At 42.7% G+C, this 21,263-nt stretch overlaps 1 protein-coding gene across 5 annotated transcripts in view; it reads left to right on the top strand.

The window, feature by feature from the left end:
• The window catches only part of EPHA4 (EPH receptor A4), a 107,991-nt gene that overhangs the window by 65,482 nt on the left and 21,246 nt on the right, over window positions 1-21,263 (top strand). For all 5 annotated transcript variants that reach the window (XM_086844811.1, XM_086844810.1, XM_086844812.1 and 2 more), the window contains exons 6-8: window positions 13,543-13,667; window positions 14,849-15,008; window positions 16,073-16,184. In XM_086844811.1, coding sequence (XP_086700937.1) covers window positions 13,543-13,667; window positions 14,849-15,008; window positions 16,073-16,184 — 397 coding nt within the window. The remainder of the gene's footprint in view (window positions 1-13,542; window positions 13,668-14,848; window positions 15,009-16,072; window positions 16,185-21,263) is intronic.

Here is a 21,263-nt window from a genome sequence, read left to right as displayed (position 1 = left end):
ATGTGCTGACTGCCTCAAGTTTCTTCTGCTGCACGTTTAATTACGTGTGTAAGTTTAAGTGTCTGAGTAAGGAGCTTCTCCAAGCTGGCAGATGCAAGTGGGAGTTTCTTCTTAACAACTCTGTGTTCTTGCAGAGGCTTTAACTGATGGTCTGTAATAAATGTGCAGTTATAGGCATACGTGCTCCCATCTTAAAAACAAAACTGGGAAAACTATTGTTGAGAAGGATTAAATTATTATTTTAAGGTAACTGCAGCATTCCACAAAGAAATAATAATTAAAATAACAAGTGCCTGCTTTCTGGCAAAGCTGTCTGCACCACCCATTTCCATGAATTTGTATTCAAGGTGGGGGATACAAGTCTTGGTCGGAAGGGGAAAAAAAAAAAAAAAGATCCTTAGTAAATAACCAGCTTCAGGGTTCAGTGAACAGCTTAGACAAGCTGCATGTCAGATAGAGCCAAGATGTAATTGCAGCATTTAAATAAAAGTTTGGTCACATTTTTTAAAAGATCTTGTGGTTTGCTCTGGAAAATGGAGGTTAGTTACACATCCTCCTGGGGAAAAGAGATGCTTAATTTCAGCATTGGGTAGCGTTGATCATATTTAAGTTGTATAAATTTACTTCAAGGAGGCATAAAATTCTGGTCTCAGTGATGTTGGTACAGATGAATAGTTACCAAACTGACAGAGATGGAGATGTGGTCCTGCAGCTTTTATTTGCCCTGGACTATTTAACTGTGTGCTCACTTTCTCTGGCAGCACACTGACATTTCCCATTCATGGAGCTTGACGATCAGTGTGAGCACTTCCCTTAAACGACTGGCACAGAAATATTTTCATGTGGAAGCAGAATTTGCCCAAGAATGTTTGTGGCTACTAAATGTTTAGATGGGCTTCTGAATTCTCTAGTTGTTTTTGCAGCTGACTAAATAAATTGGAAAGCAGCCAGAGAGACAGCAGAGTCCAGTCAGTAGTTCAGCAACAATAAAAGGCTTCGGAGAACTTTATCAAAGCTTCCATTAACCCCCTGCTGATGTCCTCAAACAGGATTTTTTTGAGAGTAGAAACACAAAAGCTAGGCTGCACAACTGCCCCTGTGTGTCCATTCACAGTTTTTAAATCCACACAGTTACTAATTAAAATGCCATGCAGAGCAGCACAAATAAACATCACTAGTCCCTGAAGCCCAAAAGTTTCTGCATTGGCTCATAGTTTGGAGGGCAGGATGCTGAGCTGACCCCAAAGGGTGGGTGAAGCAGCCCATTCTGCTTCAGATATTCTGTCCTTGTGAAATGTGTGTCAAGTCCATCCATATGCATGAAATCCCACTCCCAGGATGCCATCCCAAGGCAGCCCGTTATATTTTATTTATACGTTGCATAGCATTGCGCTAAACCGTGAGGGCTAAATAGAGCTGTGGCATGCCTGCTTGGCTCCCTATAATCATGTTTGCCAGATTCTGGTGGACATCAAAATGCTGAGCACACGAGTGAATACTGCTTCTTTCATTGAGAAATGTCACTTCAGCTTTGGCCCCACGTGTGAACTGGTGTGCAGGGAGCGCTTCATTATCGTGGCAGGGCTCCAGTGGGCTTCCCCTCCCAAACAAAGTGGGCAAACGCGGAGCCTCTCTCTGCATCCACTTGAAGGATTTCATGGCGTCTCCTTAGATTAAGGTAATCTGCCTTCATTACTAAATTCAAGAACCAGAGCCCCAGAAATTCTAATGCGCTCTGAGAATGGATTCAGGGTCTCTGAAAGTCGTGGGTTGGAAACCGGTGATAACAAAAGTTGGCCATGGTTTTGTATTTACTTTTTTAAATGCAGTCAAAAGAGATGTAGGAAGCTCAGGCGTTTGTATTTTATTCCTGTGGTCATTTGTATTTCAAACCATCCCTTTTGGAAAAATCATACTGTTAATTTAAAAGGAAATGATAGCTTTTGTCTCAGCCTTCTGAACTGTTCCTGCAGAGTTTATTAGCACTTTTATCCCCGCTATCGAATTCTATCACCTAGTCTTAAAAAGACAATTGACTGATTCTGATTTTTTTATTAAATTCTTCTACTGCTCCATAAAATATCTTTGGTTTTGTCTGTATTAAAATCCTTTGAAAGTAACCACGGACTATTTCAGTCAGAAAAAACCCTTAAACTATAATGTGCTTCGGATATAAATGTCTTCCATAGATTACCAAAGGCTAAAAGGAAAGCACTGAAATTTTTAATTAGCTTTTTATTATTTTTAATTTTCTAAGTTGCCGTTAAGTGGTTGAATCGAGAGATAATAGAACAAGACAGTTTTGACTAAGCAAAATAGGAAAGTATAGTGGGCTGGAAGAGGTGTCTCGTATATGAATTGAGTTTTGTGTGCTGTCCCATTTATTTTAGCAAACAAATCAAGGCATGATCTGGAGACAACCCGCTACAAGGGCTCCCTGGGAAGATTGCGCTTGTCTCGGTAACAGACTGCATTCTTTAAATCTGTCCTCTGAATCAGCCCCAATTTATCTTTCCAGCATAAAAGGGAATGCAGATGGAGTAGCCGCAGCCTCCCTTATAGTTTATCAGGATATTGTGCATGCACATAAATAAGGCAGAAAGTGACTGGAATATGTAAGTGGCTGAGTGTTAAATCCCATGTTTTTCAAGCCTGGGCATTCAGGGATGAGTCCTGGAGGAGCTGCAGGGATTTGTGGGCTCCCCACGACACTCCAGACAGGGGGTGCAGACCCAGTGGTGCCTTTGCAAGAGCACTCTTGGCTTTCACTGCTGCCTGTGCTGAAGGTTAAAGCTGCAGTTGTGGAAGGACTGGGAAAAAACCATGTGAAAAGGGTGGATTGGCTCGAAAGGAGACTTCTCAGCATCGCTTGCACAAGTGGCATTTTGCTTTAGCCAGAGAATATTTTTATTCATATTTGTTGCACTGACAAGCTGCAGGTTAGAGGGGCTCTGTAGCACAGGGTTTCCCTAGCTTATTTTTGGTCTGAGTGATCATTAAGTGGAAGGTAGCAGCTTCACCTGGACTAAATGAGAAGATAATGAAATATTTGGACCTTGATGACAAAAAAGAACTAAAACCGTAACAGTGAATCTTTCAGGGAGAAGTAACACTGAAAAATGCTTTGTGTGCCGTTGTGAGAAGCAATGATTATTGAATCACAGGTTTTGGAGGAAGATTGTTTTAACTTTCCTGTGCATATCCTGTGCAGGTCTCAGTGCCATGCTCCAGTACCCTTAGGAGCCCTGGCCACAGTGGGGAGGAAGGGGCTGCTGGAGAAATCATCTCAGGAGCTGGGGTGGGCTCCTCTCAGTGTCATCCTGTCTGCTGGAATATGGGGCTGGGAAACAAGGCCCAAACTCAGAATACAGACCAGTCTGTGTGACTGCTGCACAAATTATTGTTTTCATGGGCTTTTATTTGCCCAGACTGTAGCTCAGTACTCTTCCAGGACATAAATCTGGCTTGTCTTTGTACGGTTCAACATCCTCATAACCTCCCAAGGTTATTTTTTTTTTTTTTTAATTTATTTATTTATTTTTAGGATTGAAATTTTTTAGACTGTGTAATGGCACTTGCAATGCACAGGAAACCAATTATTCTTTGGAGTGTTTTACACTGAGGCAGTCACCTTTAATATTTAATTGCTGATTCCACTTGGGGTTTTTCCAATTGACACAATTTTAAAACAAATAATGCACTGGTTTTCAGTATCCAGCATAAAACCAAAATAATGAAACCCCTTTATAAGTTTAATTATGTGCCACCTATGATGTAATTGGCTACTGACATCATGAACTAAGATTTTAATTTTAAGGTTTATGTGTTTCAGGAAACTTAGGACTCTTCCCCAGTTTGTACCTCATCACTTTTTTTTTTTTTTTTTAATGAATGGCAAACATAGGTAATTTTGCTTTTTGCAGCAACACTGTGTGCAGAGTTTTTTCTCTCTCATTGGGTCTATTAATGATTTTTAATTTCCTGAACAAATCTGCCCGTTGTGGGGGAAGGGGAAAGGGGGTTTAATTCAGTTCCAGTGCAAGAACCTGGTGGGAGAGCTCCAAGTGTGTGTTAAGTGTGCTGCAGTCTGATTCTCTGCGGTACTTTTCAAAACACAGAGCATCTTTGTTCCCTGGAGAAGAGATACTTTGATGGGGGAGCATGGCAGAGTGTCTTGCAGCATCCTGGAAGAATGAGGGTCTCCAAGTGCTGTCAGAGCAGTGTCCTTCACAAGCTAACCTGAGCCCAGAAAACCCAAACCTTGATTCAGACTCAATCATTTCTCAACAGCACAGCCAGAGATCATATCATGTCAAATCCATCTAACCTTTGTACAGAAGGTACTTCACCAGAGTTCCAACCAAACGCTCTGCATATCAACTATAATTAAAATTTATAGCTTGTTCAGCTGAAATGTAAATATGTAAATGCAAACCTTCTACACCATCCTCTTCTGTGTGATGGAGCTGAAACCAAATATGGCTGAAGTTCCTTACTTTGGTGGCTTTGAAACAATTCGTGCTCTCAAGTGTTAAGATGAGAATTGTGATTTTTATTGTTGAGTGAGTCCTGGGTTTGGATTCTGTTGGATGCCACAGGCTCGGGAGGGCATGGTTAAAGCCCAGCCTGCAGTTGCTGTTGGAGCTGTGGATCACAGTGGAAGTAAAATGTTTATAATTTTATTACTTTTTCTTCCCCCAAGAATCTTGCCATTTCTGACTTTAGATGATTGATCTGAGAAACCCAAATGGCAAAGTCTAAGTCTCTGCTATTACTGATGCACTTCAGAAGCCAGGATGAGGCAATGTGGCCAAATCTATTTATTAAAATAGCGAATGCTGCTTTAGCAGAATGAGTCATGCCATTCATTTATTTATTTATTTAGTTTAGAGGACACTTCAGTATTTGCAAGGCACCTAAGTGGCAAATAGGGCAGAGGCTTCTGTTTGTCTGGATTTTAAAAAGGCTTTTAAGCAGAACTTTTTTATAAAATCTAATATTCTTAATGTTGAAGGTAAGTGACAAAGGATGTTACTTAGCACAGGTATATACATCATCTAGACATTCATATTTCAAATAAATAGATGGTAGCTGTGTGAGAACCAAGGAGAAGCAGCGTTAGATGTGTTGCCTTGGGTGCCAAATCACACATTTACCCCCAAATGGATTAAACTTTATGCCATAACTGTTGGGGTAACCACATGCATGACTTGGTGGTAAGTATAAGAAAGGACCAGGGATCAGAAATGAGGATTTCTGTTGATAGATACAGACATGGGGCATCAGGTGAGAGCTGTCCTAAGCCCTGTGAGACAAAGGGGTGTCCCTTTGGGCTATTACTACAGCAGGGTCAATATTTTTTATGTTGTTTCAGGGATTGTTAAAACACTGCTGTTAGAGGTTTGAAAGCTGCACACAACAAGTGGTTTTCAGAGCACAGATGCAGTAAGTTATTCTGTTGGTTCCGTTCAATTTAAGAACATCTCTTCCCTTCTTGTGTGTTGACTCATGACGTGTGTGCAAACATATCTTAAACTGTGGGCAGGAGGATGGCAAAATGAAGGAGGAGTAGCTGGATGGCTGTTTGACTTGAGGAAGGGCTTAGAGAATGGGATAGGGGTCTTATTTGAGGGAAACTGGTGTTTCCTTAAGGGTAGCTTTGATTTCCTGGTGGAAGGGGCTGGGGGGGAGTGGAGTTCATTTAGAAAAGGCAGCTCAGCAGATCCTCCTCCTGTGCAGCAGTGCAAGGGTGAAAGACAGGCTGTTTCTGGGGGGAATTTAGCTCTGGTGGCTACTTCTGGCTTCCTGGGAGGAACAGCAGGGCATGTGGGTGAGACAGAGTTGTCCTGAGGGAAAGATGCCAAGTGGGGAATTTTGCTCCAGGCTACTTATTTTGAACTGTTGGGGAATGCTCCATTTCCAGCATTATCACCTGCTTTAATAACTAGGGGTTATGGTCTCTAATACCTCCTTTCAGTCCCCCAGAGCCACTCCTCAGGAGTGCTGTACATTGTGTCACAGCATCAGGGGATTTCTGATGCTCTGTGCTTGCTTGGAGCAGCATCTGAGAAGTAGGAGGATGAGTACAGCACATCCTTCCCACAAGGGTCCCACCAAAATTCAGGTCCAAGGGTCCTACCTCTAAGTGTGACAGCTCTGGCCCTCAGCAATCTCTTTGTCTGGACTGCCTGGCCCATTTTTTCTGCTTCTCTCAAGCCAGTATACTGCAGTGGAGCATCAGCGTTGGCTTCTTTAGGCTACAGAATTTATTGTTGTTTATACTGGGTCAGATTCCAAGCTCAACTAGAGGGAAGAGTAACTGCAACGTGACCTGCTTTGTGACCAGCGGCTCCAAACCTGCTCGGGTCAGACAGCTGCTGACTAATTCCCCATCTTAACAAATTACTTATAGCTCTAGAGTTTCTAGAGCAACTCACAGCTCAAAGTATGCTCACCCTTCCGTGTTAATCATTCTAGCATTTAGAAATGTTTCGGTGCTGGGGTTTTTAAGTGGTTGTGATGTTCAGATAGATTTTTATAAATTGCCTTCCAACTGAAAGGCTTGTTTTCCTGTTTGCTTTAAACTGGCATTCGTGCATACAGGAAATACACGGTATTCTGCCATGTTTCTGTTGGCAACTATTAAGTTATCCTTGTCAGAACATGCCAACAGGATTTCTTAGCAAGCTAGCAGAAAGAAAACAAGCAGTTTTCAGACGAAACAGACCCCATGCTTGAGTTGTAATACAAATCTCTTGCTAAATGCTACGTAGATTCTATAATCTTTTGGTTTCAGGCAATCTTTGGGATTATAGGTTGCAGATTCAGATCTTTGGAGTAATTCCAGACCTGCATTGCATAAGCTGACATCATTATTTGGCCTTCAAAATTGGAGGAATCAGTACCTGAAAATAATGTACTGCTGTCAAGAGCTGGCCCTCTCTGGTCACCAGAACAGCTCATCTCCTGGACATGCAAAACCTTCTTCATCCTCCCTTTATTTCTGATGTAAACCACAGGGAACTGTGGTCACATCTCAGTTCCTATAATAGTTTTGATGTAAATTAGAGCAGTTCTGGTATGTTGAAGTAATCTGTGCTGAAAGTTACACAGAACTGGATGTGCAGCCCAGAAAATACACAGGCTCTTTGTAGATCCTCAGCAGCCACTGCAAGTCGCCAAGAAATGAATCTGGACTTAGGTGGTAGAAGTACAGCACTCTAATAATCCTCAGCTACTACTATTTGTTGCTGCTGAGAGCCTGGGTTTTCCTTCAAGCTTTTGATTTGATGCAAGTCAGAGCCAGCTTTTGTGGTTTGGCAAGATTTGCAGCACAGGTTCTTCTGGGAGAGGCAAAAAATGAAAACTTTAAAACAGAGGAAATGTTTAAAACATAATAATACCGTGTTAACAGTCTTTTAAATCTCATTTTCTAGCCCCTTTCCTTATGAACACATCATTACAAACAATTGATGTGAGCTGATCCCTAGGTTTGAGAGCCTGTCACTTGTTTTCCTCAGAGGTCTGTGACTGGGTTGCAGAGCCTGGAAAGTGGGGGAAGATCCCTTGTGCCTGTTATTTTTGGAATTCCAGTGAGAATATCCTGTGGCCAAGCTGGTGCTTTCCCTCAGCAGCGTAACTCCTTGCAAGAAGGAGGGAGGGTTGAGCTCAGCAGCATTAGGGCTGGTTAAAGGGATTGGGAGAAAGAGGCCAAGCTGAGCTGTCACACTGCTTCTCACTGCGCCGGCCAGGATTTTCACGTGTGGGTGGATAACCTCGGGCGCTTTACTCCACCGGCGGAGATTTAAAGCCTTTGCTTTAAACGCTAAAAGCATGAAAATGCTGGCCTGAATCTTGGCGTGTCTCACTCTCCAAGCTGGGAGGTGTTCCTCGCCAGTCGTCATTCCTGGGGGAAGGAGAGGCAGACGGTGGGAAGACAGAGGACTCGGGAATGTCTTGGGAAGCTTCCAATGGCTCGGTTGAGCAATCAGGCCTCTAGATCCTTGTCCAAGTCCTAACATGGTCCAATCATCACTACTACAAATGTTTGCTCCACTTTTACAGAGGCAATAATGAAAAAAGCCCCAAATATGCATGTGGTTAGTTTTTAAAGCGCACAGGCAGCCCACAGACTCTGGCAGGTCCCTCGGAGAAGGCGTAGCTGTCATGCTGACAGTGAGGAACCGGAATGCCAGACTCCAGCTTGGCTCCTCAGATGTGCACAGACATCTAATCTGGGAGTGCACATTGCCTCACACATGTGAGGAGCCTTTCCTGTGCTGCTCCTGATGGACATACATGGCTTCTACATGTGCTTTGCACATGTTTGGAACTGTGGTCATGCTAAAATGTCTTCTGGTCCTGGTGAGGCCACATCTGGAGCGCTGCGTCCAGTTCTGGGCTCCTCAGTACAAAAATGAAAAGGAGAAACTGGAGAGGATCCAGTGGATGCCACAAAGAAGATGAGGGGTCTGGAGCATCTCTCTTGTGGAGAGAGACTGTGAGATCTGGGCCTGCTTAGTCTGGAGAAGAGAAGACTGAGATCTCATTAATGCAATAGTGAGATCTCAAAGGGATGCCAAGAGGATGGTGCCAGGCTCTTTTCAGCGGTGCCCAGTGATGGGACAAGGACCAATGGCCGTAAACTAAAACATAAGAAGTTCCTCAGCATGAGGAAGAACAGCACTGGAACAGCTCCCCAGGGAGGTCATGCAGTCTCCCCTTCTGGAGACATTCCAAACCCATTTGGATTAATTTCTGTGTAACCCGTCCAGGTGACCCTGCTTTGGCAGGGGATTGGACTGGATGATCTCCAGAGGTCCCTTCCAACCTTAACAATTCTGTGATTCTGTGGAAGAGAACTGCCTTCTTTTTACTTTATTCTGGTACATGTAAATAAAGAGGGTTGGACATTTCTCTCTTCCCTCATTTTGAAGTCAGAGTGGTAGTCAGTTAAAATGCCCTCTTACATGAATAAAATGATCAGAATCTGGCCCAGAGCATTTTTTTCTTTTCCTGCTGTGAGATTATTTACTAATATAATTTATAAAATCTCATGTAAATGCCCACAGTGTTACAAGGTAGATAGTCAAAGAGAAAACCTGAAATGTGAAAGGTTCCCTTAAATATTGCGTGCTAATCAAGATATTTTTTTTAATGGAAGACCTTTAATTTTCTTGTTTTGATTTCTAAGAGGACTTTTCTTCAGTGTTAGATTCTCAGAAATATTTCCTTTTTTTATTTATTTTTTTTATTTAAAGTAATTAATAGTGGAGCAGGCTTTTAGTATCTACCCTGGAAGGTAAAAACCCTTAATCACAGTAACATCATTAGTGCTTTCAAGCATTTAATTTTGATGCTTGACAAAGCGCATAGCCATTGATAAGAACAAATAAGTGTTGTGTGCAATTGAGGAAATAAAGAAAAGCATGAAAACCCCTAAGCTTCAAGTAATTAAATTTAAATATGTTATTTGAATTTAGCTGAGATAATGTACAAACTGTGGGTATATTTTTCAGTCAGTGAAAGACCCCTTGAGTAAACATGATCCATTTAAATTCAAATCATGGGGAGTGGAAAGTAAACCCTGCTGTGGGTAAGAAGGCATCTTCAATAAAACACTGGGCATTGTGTATCTTTGATATCCGAGTACTCATGTGCTGTAGTTTTATAAAGGGCTGTTTTCACTCATGGATGCCTACATGCCAGAGACTTTATTGCATCTATTTATTTCCTGTTTTTTTTCCTCTTTCCATTCCCCCCCACCCCTCCTAATTTGAACCAGTAATGAAAAACTGACACTCTGCCTCTGCCATCCTTTAAAGTGCCTCAAAACTGCTACAATTCAGCACTTGCTAGCCTTGGGATATGGCTTTATGGCATTTGGGTGAAGTTTTTGTAGTACATCTGTGCTCTTTCTCTCTCTGTAGGCTGCAAGCTCAGAACTGAGGTAATAAAACTACTAGTAGGTGTTTAATGGCAGGTTATTGAGGAAGTAGATGAAAGAAAATTGCAACATTCACATCAGTAGGGAGTGGGATTTTTAAGGGAGAGGAACTGCTGAGCTTTGAACTCAGGAAAGTTACACTTGGTGCTTTTGTTCAAGGGGAGACCCCTTTTTAGACACCAAAGTGCCTCATTCTGTGAAATGGGCTGTTCTGGTGGAATTGGTGCTCGGTATGTGCAGTCTGTGCACGTGTGGCAGGAAGCTTGCTGGTGTGAGCAGTGATGACTGAGAAACAAGTCATTGCTTATTGCTCCTTTCCAAACACAAGGGAGCAGGCTGGAGGAAAGTGCAAAAAGTGAAAGAAAAAGTGATCTCCTGCCCCCTTCCATAAGGGAAGTCTGATGGGACCTTACTGTGAACATCTTAATTGTGTATGATATTCTCTTTGGTCAAGCTGTCCTCAATGTGTTCTATGTAGGAATGTGTGCATCTAATGAACAGTCAGCCCACGTACATAGAAGAGAATATTCTGTCTTTTATTCTGCTTGTGATCAAAGCATCATTTTACAATGTTACATGTTTATCTTCACATCATCCCTAAGAGGCAATTTAAAGGCAAAAGGCAGAAGAACAAAGAATGTAAATATTTTGCACAAGCTCACTCAGAAGGCTGTGTCTGCTGCCTGGAGTGCCATGTTGAGCTGGCAGTGCTGAGGTCCCCTTTGTCCTGGACAATATTGACCAGACCTTTGGTAATACACATGCAAGGAGAAACTCTTGTTCTTCCAGGAGTCCAGTCTTACAGGTCAGATGGTGGATCCTGAAAAACACGGGAAAAAAACCAACCTGATTTGTAGGGCTACTTGCAGAAATAAAAGGGAACCGGTAACTGAGGATTGTATCCATGCAGTGGGATAACTGTAGCCCCCTGTGGGTACTGGGCCCAGTTCCTCAAGGTCCTCAGAGTTCCAGCTCACCATCCTACTGCACAGACCATTGTGCTGCAGGGACATCACTCCTGAAGAGCTTCTTGCAGTTCTGTAGTTGGACCTTGGCATTCTTTATAGCATAAGGAGAGGCAGGATGTGCAGTTAAAACAAAGTCAGGAACAAATGGCTCATCTGCAGAATCCAGGACAAAAGAAGATACTAAAAGGATGAATTTGCATATAAAGGGCAGGAAGGAAAAAAATAGGGCCATTCTGAAAAGTGTGAGGAGTAAGGAAGGAATTGATGTACAAGTCCTTTTCGTGTCCTGGAGGCCAGGAGCATGTTGGTTATTCTGGTGTGGTGTAGTGCCTAAGATCAGCTGCCCATTTTTGGGAGACGTGAGCAAGCACTTGTTAAGCTATATAAAGCTGAGAGTCTTTCACAAGAAGGCTTAGTTAATATAAATTCTTCTGCTGCAAATAGCCATTTTACAACAGAGAAGAAACGTGTTTTCATACAGCACTTACCAGCCCAATATTGAAGGACTCACTAAAATTCCATTATGGATGCCTGCTGAAATGAAATGGGAAACCAAAGAGGTTAAAGAGAGGATACAGGAAAGAAAGTGAACTTTCTCTCTACAGTTCTTGAGGTCACACCAGCATAAGTGACAGATTCTCAGTAAAAAGAATTGCTTGTCTGCCCTGCATGAGGCAGCGATTAACTAAGCAGATTTCTCTCCGCTTGGTTTATCAGTAATGGCGTGTGCGTGTGTGTTTTAGGGTAACAAATCCGATTTCTAATTTATTAGCTGAGCAGTATTCTTATTGCAGAGGGGAATTAAAAAAAGGTTTGAGTCTCTCTTGAGGAAGTGTGAGGTTATTAAGCAGGTTTGCAGTCGTGCCACAGATATAATTTGATGGAACACACCTGGATCCTCCCTGTTGGCTGTGTTTATAGTCTCCTCTGTCATTCAGTATTTGCCTTTGCCTGTGAGAGACAGACAAGGAAAAAAGAGATAAAGGTTTTGGAGGCATTTCTAACAGAGATGCCAAACTGTCAAATAGTAAATCGGGAAGCAGCTCCCTGATGGTTTCACATCAAGAGGAGACACCCTTTTGTGACTGCAGCATCTACCAGTTATTTTCACTTCCATCAGAACTGTCTGATATGGTCAAGTAGGTTTGAGACTTTTAACATTCAATTTTCCTTTCATTTATAGTGACTGTTTTATTTATTTGCCTTTCTTGGTAGTTTTCAAGGATACCTGTTTCAAGGATACTTTTAACTTTATAGCATTTTCAAGGATCGTCATCCCAAAGTTAAAGGTAGAAAAAGAAACAAAAAGAAAGGGAAATGGGGGGAAAAAGAGCAGCTACAGCATCAGGAGACAAAAGAAGAAATATATTCAATTTAGGAAGACCTCTAATCTCTGGCTATACAGGACAGCTTTGTTAGATAAGATTAAAAATTTCATGAATGTCCCTTTTTATCCCTGGAGACTCCGCCATTTATACCAGCTATTGTCAGCATCAAAAGAGCTTGATAACAGCTGGCTGGAGATGTGACCACACAGCAACACAGCAGCAAGAAAGGGGCAGCCGGGTTCATAAATCTTCAGAAAACCCGTTCCCCAGTGCAGCCATGAATCTGCTGCAAGCACAGGCAAAGGGAGAAGGCATTGTCCTCCAGCCAGTCACAAACCTGAACTTCAGCATTAGCAGGGGCTCTTTAGACAGTGCACCGTGCACAAAGAGATGTTTTCCATTATCTTCTTCATTGCAGCCTTTATTGCTGACACAGATACAGTTTAAAGGGTCTTGGAGTTTAGCTTGTTGCTAGGTAGAGTTTTTCCAAAAATGCTGCAGCCCTTACCCTTGGTGGTACAATCCTGCTCTCTCTGTTCATGGCATCAATGCAGCGCCACATGGGACAGGGTCAGGAGATGCCATTTTGGCACACAGCAGACCAGTCTCTGGTATCCTTTGGCTGGGAAGGAGCTAGCACAGGCAGAATCTGGCCCTTGGCCATTTTCCAGGGACTGCTCACGGATTTGGGCATAAACAGGGCAAGTTAGGAGGCACAAATTGGCTCAGACTCTTGAAATACAAGTTTCCTGGTTTTAATGGGAGGGCCCAAATTCATACGTATTCAGCTTTACTCTGGCCTTACTTAATTCAGTGGCAATATTTTCTCAGCTTTAGAGAAAACCAGATTGGAACCTCAGGAACTTCATAGTTCTTTTAAAGTAAATAGCAAATGGAATAACACCAGTTAATTTTAGGAGATGGAAGAAGAGAACGACTGTGGACTAAAATGACACGGGACAAAAGTAAGAGATCCCTTTAGTACCATGACCTCTTATGAAAGTTTTTACCTGGGCATCATGAATATTGCAGTGTTTAGACAACTGTGTTGTTACTTCAAAACCCACCTATCTTGTACTGTCCAGCATTCAAACCCAATCTTTCTTAGAAATGATGAAATGTAATTTTGGTAGAGAAAACAGGAAAAATCTTTAATGCTTTTAATTTCCCCCACCTGCCAAGAAAAACATGGTTTCTGAAAGTGCTCATGTTGTGAAAGTTACAACTAAAAATACATGTTCCTCATTAAAATTAAACTATTGCTTATAATGTTTTTGGTTTTTTTTTTTTCTTCTGGCAGCTCCATCCCCAATTGCATTGATCCAGGCTAAGGAAATAACAAGGCACAGCGTTGCCTTGGCTTGGCTGGAGCCTGACAGGCCAAATGGAGTCATCCTGGAGTATGAGGTCAAATACTATGAAAAGGTACTGCTTAAAAATGGACATGGAAGGAGTTCCCTTTGGGCTTGGGCAGAGCTTTTTTACTTCATTCCCTGCGGTTTATTTCCAGATGGGATTCCATCATTTGAAACCAAATAGATTCAGTTTAATAAAATCCAATTAAGGATTTCATGCACTTGAATGGTTGCTTGAACGAGTAAGATTCATAGGCTGTTCCTGCTGTATGGTATGAGTTTATTTTGTTATTCTTTCCTACCTAGAAACTGAGCTTTTATAGCTATCACATTTATAATGAGAGTCAATAATGTTGGGCAGAAGTGAGACATTAGCTTTACTTCATAGACAGAAGTATAATAATGAGGAATGTAACAGAGTCATAATAATAAGATCTGTTTGCTGACAGCTTCTGCTTCGAGTGATAGTGTGGACTGGCTGGCTTTTAATAGAGAATAAGGAGAGCAAATTAGATTCTTCATACTTTCCGAGTTAGAGGGAGATGTTATTCCTTCAAATAACTTCTCAAGTAGGGAATTATGAAAAGAGCTATTTTCTTTGAAGGCTCTCTGCAAAAATGAACAATTACCTACTCTTGCTTGTGTGTGCTGTCTCTCTCATGCACATGCATACTTTTAATTTTTTTTATTAAATCACTTGCTTCCCACATATAGAAAAAGGCATCTGATTTTCAGGGAAGCTAGATTATTACATTTTCTGATAGATTTTCCAGCCAGCCAAAAATAGAATAATTTTTAATAATGTACTCTCTGGAAAGCGTTTTGAAAGTCTTTTTCTTTTTTAAAATATTTTTATCATTTTTTTTTTATATGGCTTCTGGCTGGTAGGAAGAAAAGGAAAGTGCCAGCATGTGTGAGTAAAATGTGCTTGTTCATCAAGAGGATCCTTTTTGAATGCTTGGCTGTTTTCCAAAGGTTTTCATTGTGTGACTTCTTAAATAATCAGTGATATATGAGCATCATGCCTAGTGCCTCATCCTCCTTTTTTGGCTTGCTCAGAGCCCCGTGCAGCACACAGTGCTAGGGGGATTGAGCAAGGCCAGCAGCAGGAGCCCTCAGGATGTATTTTGAGAATTCCATAGCTGTTACTCATCATCTTTCATCAGGGAAGTTTTGGCAAGGCAGTGGGGTTCCAGGTTCAGGGTGCAGGGAGGCATTTTCACTCCACCACGCTGTGTTCTGTGTCGGCAGGACCAGAACGAGCGCAGCTACCGCATCGTGAAAACGGCCTCCAGGAACACCGACATCAAAGGCCTCAACCCCCTGACCTCCTACGTGTTCCACGTGCGGGCCAGGACAGCAGCAGGCTATGGAGACTTCAGTGGGCCCTTCGAGTTCACCACTAACACAGGTAATGACCTTCCCCCTGAATTCTTGTGCTTCTCCTCGAGCAGGGAGCGCAGATATAACCGGGCCGTGTGCTGGGAGTTTCCCGTCGGATGCTCGGACTGTGGTGTGTCTGCTCTGAGAAAATGTTCCTCCTGGGCTCTTAGTGATGCTCTGAAGCTGACCCAAGACATCTATTTGGCTGTGCTGTGTTGTAGATTCTAGCAGTGACAGTACTTCTCTGCAGCATAAGGAAACAGGCACCCCATAAACCCTTGGAAGCCACTGATGCTTGAGAGATTTTGTCTTCTGTAAAAGTAGACATTTGCACATCTCTGGAATATCTTATTTCAATGAGAATAGAGCCCTGTTGCTCCCCTTTACAAGCTATCAACATAGATCAGTTAGGTGTCCTACATCAGCTCCCATATTTGCACTTTTCCTTAGACAGTTCTATAAAGACAAGAATGTTCAAACTACATTGTCAGTAGGGCTTTTCACTTTGCTCAAGGAAACATGCAGATTCAGCCCTCAAAATGTTTGCTTTTCAGTGGCAGAAAGGCACTGTGACCAAGCCTATTTTATTTTGGACATACAGGTCTCCTTAAATCAAGTGAAGGTCATGCCAGTTAGTGGCAATATCATTCAGGATGTTAACAACTGAAAACAATCCATCAGGAGGAGAGTAGACATTTTAAAATAACTTACTCTCCCACTGTCAGCTGTGATCATCTGGCCCCCCTGAGAGAAAAAGAAGGAGGAAAGAAGTGTGGAAAGCAATTAGAAAGGCAAAAAAATTAGTCATTATACCCTCTGAGCAGCACTGGAGGGGAGAAGGAGAAGGAGTCCTTGTTCCTGGTGAGCTGAAGTTCCCCAAATCATTTTCAAGCATCATGTCTTCAGCTCATTAGCATCCTATTGGAAAATTGTGTCAAATGACTATACAATAAAGGCCTGAAAGTAGATTTGAGTGCTACTCTAAAATGCCTTCACAAGCCAAAAAGCTTTGAGCTTCACAAGCTCATTGAGTGTTACCTAGGTTGATTTTTTGAGGTTGTCTGACACAAATGCTCTCTTTTCTGTTTTCAGTTCCTTCCCCCATCATTGGCGATGGTACCAATCCCACAGTGCTTCTTGTTTCAGTGGCTGGCAGTGTTGTTCTTGTGGTCATTCTCATTGCAGCCTTTGTCATCAGCAGGAGGTAAGAACTTAAGCTTCTCTCTCCCTCTCTCTCTTTCATCAGGGAGCTTTTTGTCTCCTCCAAACAAAGCTAAATTCTTGATTAGCATCATAAACAGTACATTTGCATTACAAGCCTTCTCCCGTGTAGCTTTGATCTTCTCGACATTAGTACCAAGCAGCATGTGATGTAATGGCAATAGTTCCAGCTCTATTTGCCCTTCAAATGCAAAGCTGATTCCAATAACTGGCATTGAGAAGCAAGCCAGCTAGAGATTTGTGGTTAGTGCAATTTAAAGTTAGGTTTAATGGGTATGGGTACAGTAGATTTTCTTGGACTGACTCCTGATAGACAGGGAATAAACAATGGCAGTTTTGTTAACTAAGCCATCAGACTGCTATGCTGGTGATTTTTGTGTTAGTCTATGAGTCTGTACTAGTCCTTCCTGTGTGAGGGGATGTGACTGTAAAATGGAAGCCAGTCATTCAGCATCAGATGCAGTAACACAGCAGAACTGGATAGATGGCTATTTCATTGATGTAGCACCATAATCTTCCATCAAGTGCTTTTTCATTCTCCCAAATTCAACCCAGGCATCAGGAACAATCCTGTGAGTGGGAGGACAGTGTGGCAGAAACACAGTGTGAGTGTTTCTGTCTTCATCTTTGTGTTCAATCTCATTTAAAAAGATCAGCATGATCTTGCTTCAGTGTAATTTTGAGATAAAAGTGGTTGTATCATTACTGCATCTGAAGCCTGGGATCTGAGGGATGCACATTTTGTCGGTGTCTGTTGGTCAGTTTAATGGCATCAGCTGTAAATGCACTCAAACCCCTCTTCATTTGCTCTCTTTAAATTGTCCTAGAGAGCAGTTAAGTGACTCTGATTGTAGTATCTGGAAAACAGACGTGCATTGTGATGGCTTTCCGTGGGTGTTCAACTCAAAGCCTCCATGCTGCCAAGAGGAAAGAAGAGCAGAACATGTGAAAATGTGGTGTGGAGAGACAGGTTTATTAAAAGCCATTGCAAAACAAAATAGCATCACTGAGCTTGATGACTTAATCTCCTCTCCTCTTTTATTGATCACTTTATTATTTAAGGTAGGATTGATAGCAGGATACATTGGATTTCTAATTATGAGTCGCCACCTTGGAGAATTGAGCCTGTCGAGCTGCTTTGAGATGATTCCTTTCCCTTCTCCCCCTATAAAAAAATGTCTCTTCCCAAGGCTGATAAACACAGCTTGGTGATTGGCCCTCAATGGATCACTCCTTAGAAAATGAACTGTCAACCCCTTGCCCTGGTATTGATTCTCCTTAGGATCGGCCATAAAGCTGTCAGAGGAGAGGCTGCCTGGAGCCAGGTGCTGACAGACCTGCTGGGCTCAGACAGCTCTGCTCAGGCTGTCTGCTCGCTGCTCTCGGCCCACCAGTGTGCAGAAACACAAAGGAGCACAGGGCAGGTGGGCAGCAGGGATAAAAACCCTGTCCAGGCACTGGTGGCAGTGAGATAAAAGCATCCTGGTGGCCATGGGCTCAGGAATGTCCTGTGGCTCTGCACTGGTATCTCTCAGAGAGGCCATGGAAGGGGAAAGACAGAGCAAGAGGAATGAAATATTAGGACAGTGAAACTACTCTGTGCATAGTAATGTGTGGTGCCTTGCTAATTAATAGCCCTCAATACACAGCTCTCCAGTAGCTGGAAGTAGCTCTCAATAAACAGAATCTACTTTAACATTCAGTTACTCTAATGATTTTAACCAATATCACAGTGTCATTTAGAGGTGTGGACTTTAGGGATATTTCATGATGTTCCTATGCCAGCAGAAGTTAATAGCAAAATAATTATACTTTGTTCCAAGATTACTTCAGATGAGAAAAAGCTTTCCAGACAGTCCCCATGAGAAGGTTTTGTAATCTAAGCATGACCTAAAAGTCATATTTGTACAATCAAATGTGTGCTTTGGCCTGCAGACACGGCCTCTGCATCCATGAGCCAAATGTGGGAGCTGGGCATATGCTGTGGGTGCCCGCTTTTGAACACTGGGTTATTACTGGTAATTTAGCCTCACACTTTTGTCAAGATACTGTTCAAATCCCTAAATTCATCTTTACAGCAGAATTAGTCAAAGGACTTTGCCTTCAGGCAGCTCGAGCTCTTTGGCTCTGTCCTGCGATGCGAGGACCAATCTGCCTGATGTTCATTGAAACTTCCTGGGGTATGGATGGGGACATCCATGGAGCAGCAGGCAGGACATGGTGTGGGTGTTCCTAAACCCTGCTCTGAAGAAATGCTGAGGGAAATCCCAGCATCTCAAAATGAGTGGTAAAGGATTCAGGGAAGTGTAAAAAACACAGAGAGACAGACACCTTCTAAAAAGCCTTGTGTGGAGTAAGATGGTCTGACCAAATCCTCTGTTCATCTGAAAGGTTCTCTCAGAAATTCTTCCAGCTGTAGGTTGGTTTATCTTTGCTCTGCTGACACATTTGCCCACCTTTTGCCAGTGGAGTTGGAGCAGGTGCTCTGCCAGCCCCTCTTTGTGTGGGAAGGAGGAGGTTCGAGCAAGCAGGTCCTGCTGTTTCACCTCAGTGCTTGCTAATTCCCCCTGCTGTTAACTCCTCTTCATCACCAGCCCCACCTGTAGCTCTGCCTGTCTCTGACCCCTGCAGTTCCTGAAAGCTTCTGTGTTCTTTTCCTGAATGCTGGCTCCTTAATCAGCAGTGCCCAAATCGCTGTAATTAGGGGATTCAGGTCTGTGACAAAGGCTCCCTTCTGGCTCTCAGGTGAGCTGCCCCAGAGGCAGCCCCAGCCCCTGTGCCCCGTGGCTTTGGGGCTCCTGGGCTGCTCTCCAGGACAATGGCACACAGCAGTGTCCTGCCCAAAGCCAGGCAGGAGAGGTCAACAGGTGACACGGTGAGAGGTGGAAGTAGGTAGTTAGTTTAGAAGGTATTATTTAAACTTAATAAGCTACAATTACATTGCTTGAACAGTAATCCCTTTGTTTCCCTTCACTTTTTGCTGTCTTTGAGTTTTAGTGGGGGAAGGTTATTTTTTAATCTGTTGTGAGGGTGCTTGTACTTTTTAAAAATAAGATAAAGAGAATTTTTTTTATACTTAAAATGCTTTCGTGCCAAATCTGTTTGCATTTTGTATTTCCCATCTGTGCCTGAACATTAATAAAATTAATTTGAAGGATCCTGATTAAAATGCAGAATCTTCTTTTTCCTTTTTTTTTTTTTTCTTTTGAGAGAAGTTGTATAATACCTGAAACCATTCTCTGCAGTCCCCTTAGCTGGCCTGGTCTTTTGTGGCCTTAGGTGAGATTTGTGCTGCCTCTTCTTTCTTACTCAGTTCAGTAGCTGGGAGCAGAACACCATCCCATTATTTCACTCGGCTCAGTTATACCAGTGCTGGAAGTTCTGGGACAAATAAATTGTTTAAATGGATGTTTGGATCCAGTGTGAGTTTTAGTAATGTTTTTCTTGTGATTGGAGCCATTTGTGTTTCAGTTACTTGTTTCAAGAAAAGAAGCCCCCACTGGGTTATGGTTGGATGTGTACCTGCTTTTTCTGTCTGAACACAAGTCTTGTCAATGTTGGGAGCTGTGACACCTGGTTCAAAAATCAGCTTGTTTTCACATATCAAACAGGACTTTCTTCCTTCTGTTTCACAGTTAATTTATAATTTTTCTTATTATTGGCATATTGTGTTGTATGACCCAGCAGAAGGACAAGGCTGGGAGATGGTCTCCCAGCTGACAGCAGTGGGAAGCTGCCATTCCCCACGGGGCAGGTGCAGAGTGGGAAGTGAGATGCTTTTTGCTAAGGGGCAGAGGGGTTTTGCTGACAGGAGAGGTATGGTAACACTCAGGGAGATTTGCTGCAAGTCAGGCTCTCAGTTAGATCTTCTCCTCCTGTTACCTGGGAGTTTTTTGACCCTTTTAACTCTCAGTCTCACAGGTTTTTGTTGTACCTGCTCCCATTCTCCTCTTGTCCTTATTCCCTATTCTCAGCCTGTTAATTAGCCCAGTCTCACCCTGGCAGGCCTGGCTGTCCCCTGCCCCTCTCCAGGCAGCAGCTGCACATCGCTGGCAGTGCCAGTCTCACCTCCTGCCCTCCAGGTTTGGTTCCTTCTTCTGTCTTCCCTCTTCTCTGCACCCCAGCCTCTTGCCAGACAGCTCTCCTGGGTCTGACTGGGAAACGTGGATTTCCCAGGAACAGGCAAGCTGAGAGTAAGCAGCAGTAAGCCCTTCTCTTCAGCAGTGTCTGTTCTGTGCTTGGTTCTGAGCATTGGCTGAACATCTGACATCCAAATCATTTCTCTGCATCTACATACCCCTGGATGCTGGGCAACTTCAAATTCACAAAACTTCAAACTGCACGTTTGGATGAGCAGGCTCCTAAATATCCTCCCCAACGGAGTAACTTCTCTTATTAGCTTTTCATAGTGCTCCTTGTCCATTGAAGCTGAAAGCTGAACTAATTAAATGCCTAACTAGATTACAGTATCACAGGTGTAGGTGTAGAAGTAGTAATCTATAGAATTAACATACTCTGCTATGGCACTGCCTCCAGCTCAGAGAGTTAGTAGAGCTCTGCCATCAGGAGTTCTTCAGCCCCTTCAATTAAGCAGCAGTTAAAACAATAAGCAAAATCCTTGGGCTCTTAATTTTTGATGGTCAGGGTTGGTGTTTTTTCTTTTTTTTTTTCTGCTGAGATCCTGATTTCTGTGTTAAGAGACTTGTTTCCACTTTTAAACTTGCAGTTAAATAAGTGTATTGATGTTGGCATTTGCCTAATGATGTTTGAAAGTCAATCTACCAAAACACCTCCGTTGTAGCATTTAAATCCCTGTGTGGTAGGGCTAAAAAGCAATTTGGGCCCTCAATTGCAAAAGTAAGTTTGAAGCAAAAAGTAGCCAAAGCACAGATTTTTTTTTTTGTTTTTTCTTTCTTTAAATGCTGAGATACAAATAGATTTGTGCTTCCTTTGATGTCAATGAGATGTAGAGGAGGAGTGTGAGGATCCTCCTGGCCTGGTTGTGTGTTGTGCCAGGGCTGGGGCAGGTGCCAGCAGCTCAAGTCTCTGCAGGTCAGGACGA

Source organism: Cyanistes caeruleus, chromosome 10 (genome assembly GCF_971803275.1).
Source record: "Cyanistes caeruleus chromosome 10, bCyaCae1.hap1.1, whole genome shotgun sequence".
NCBI classification, from domain to species: Eukaryota; Metazoa; Chordata; class Aves; order Passeriformes; family Paridae; genus Cyanistes; species Cyanistes caeruleus.
Note: the sequence above shows the minus strand (reverse complement) of the source record. Positions and strands in the feature narration are given on the sequence as shown.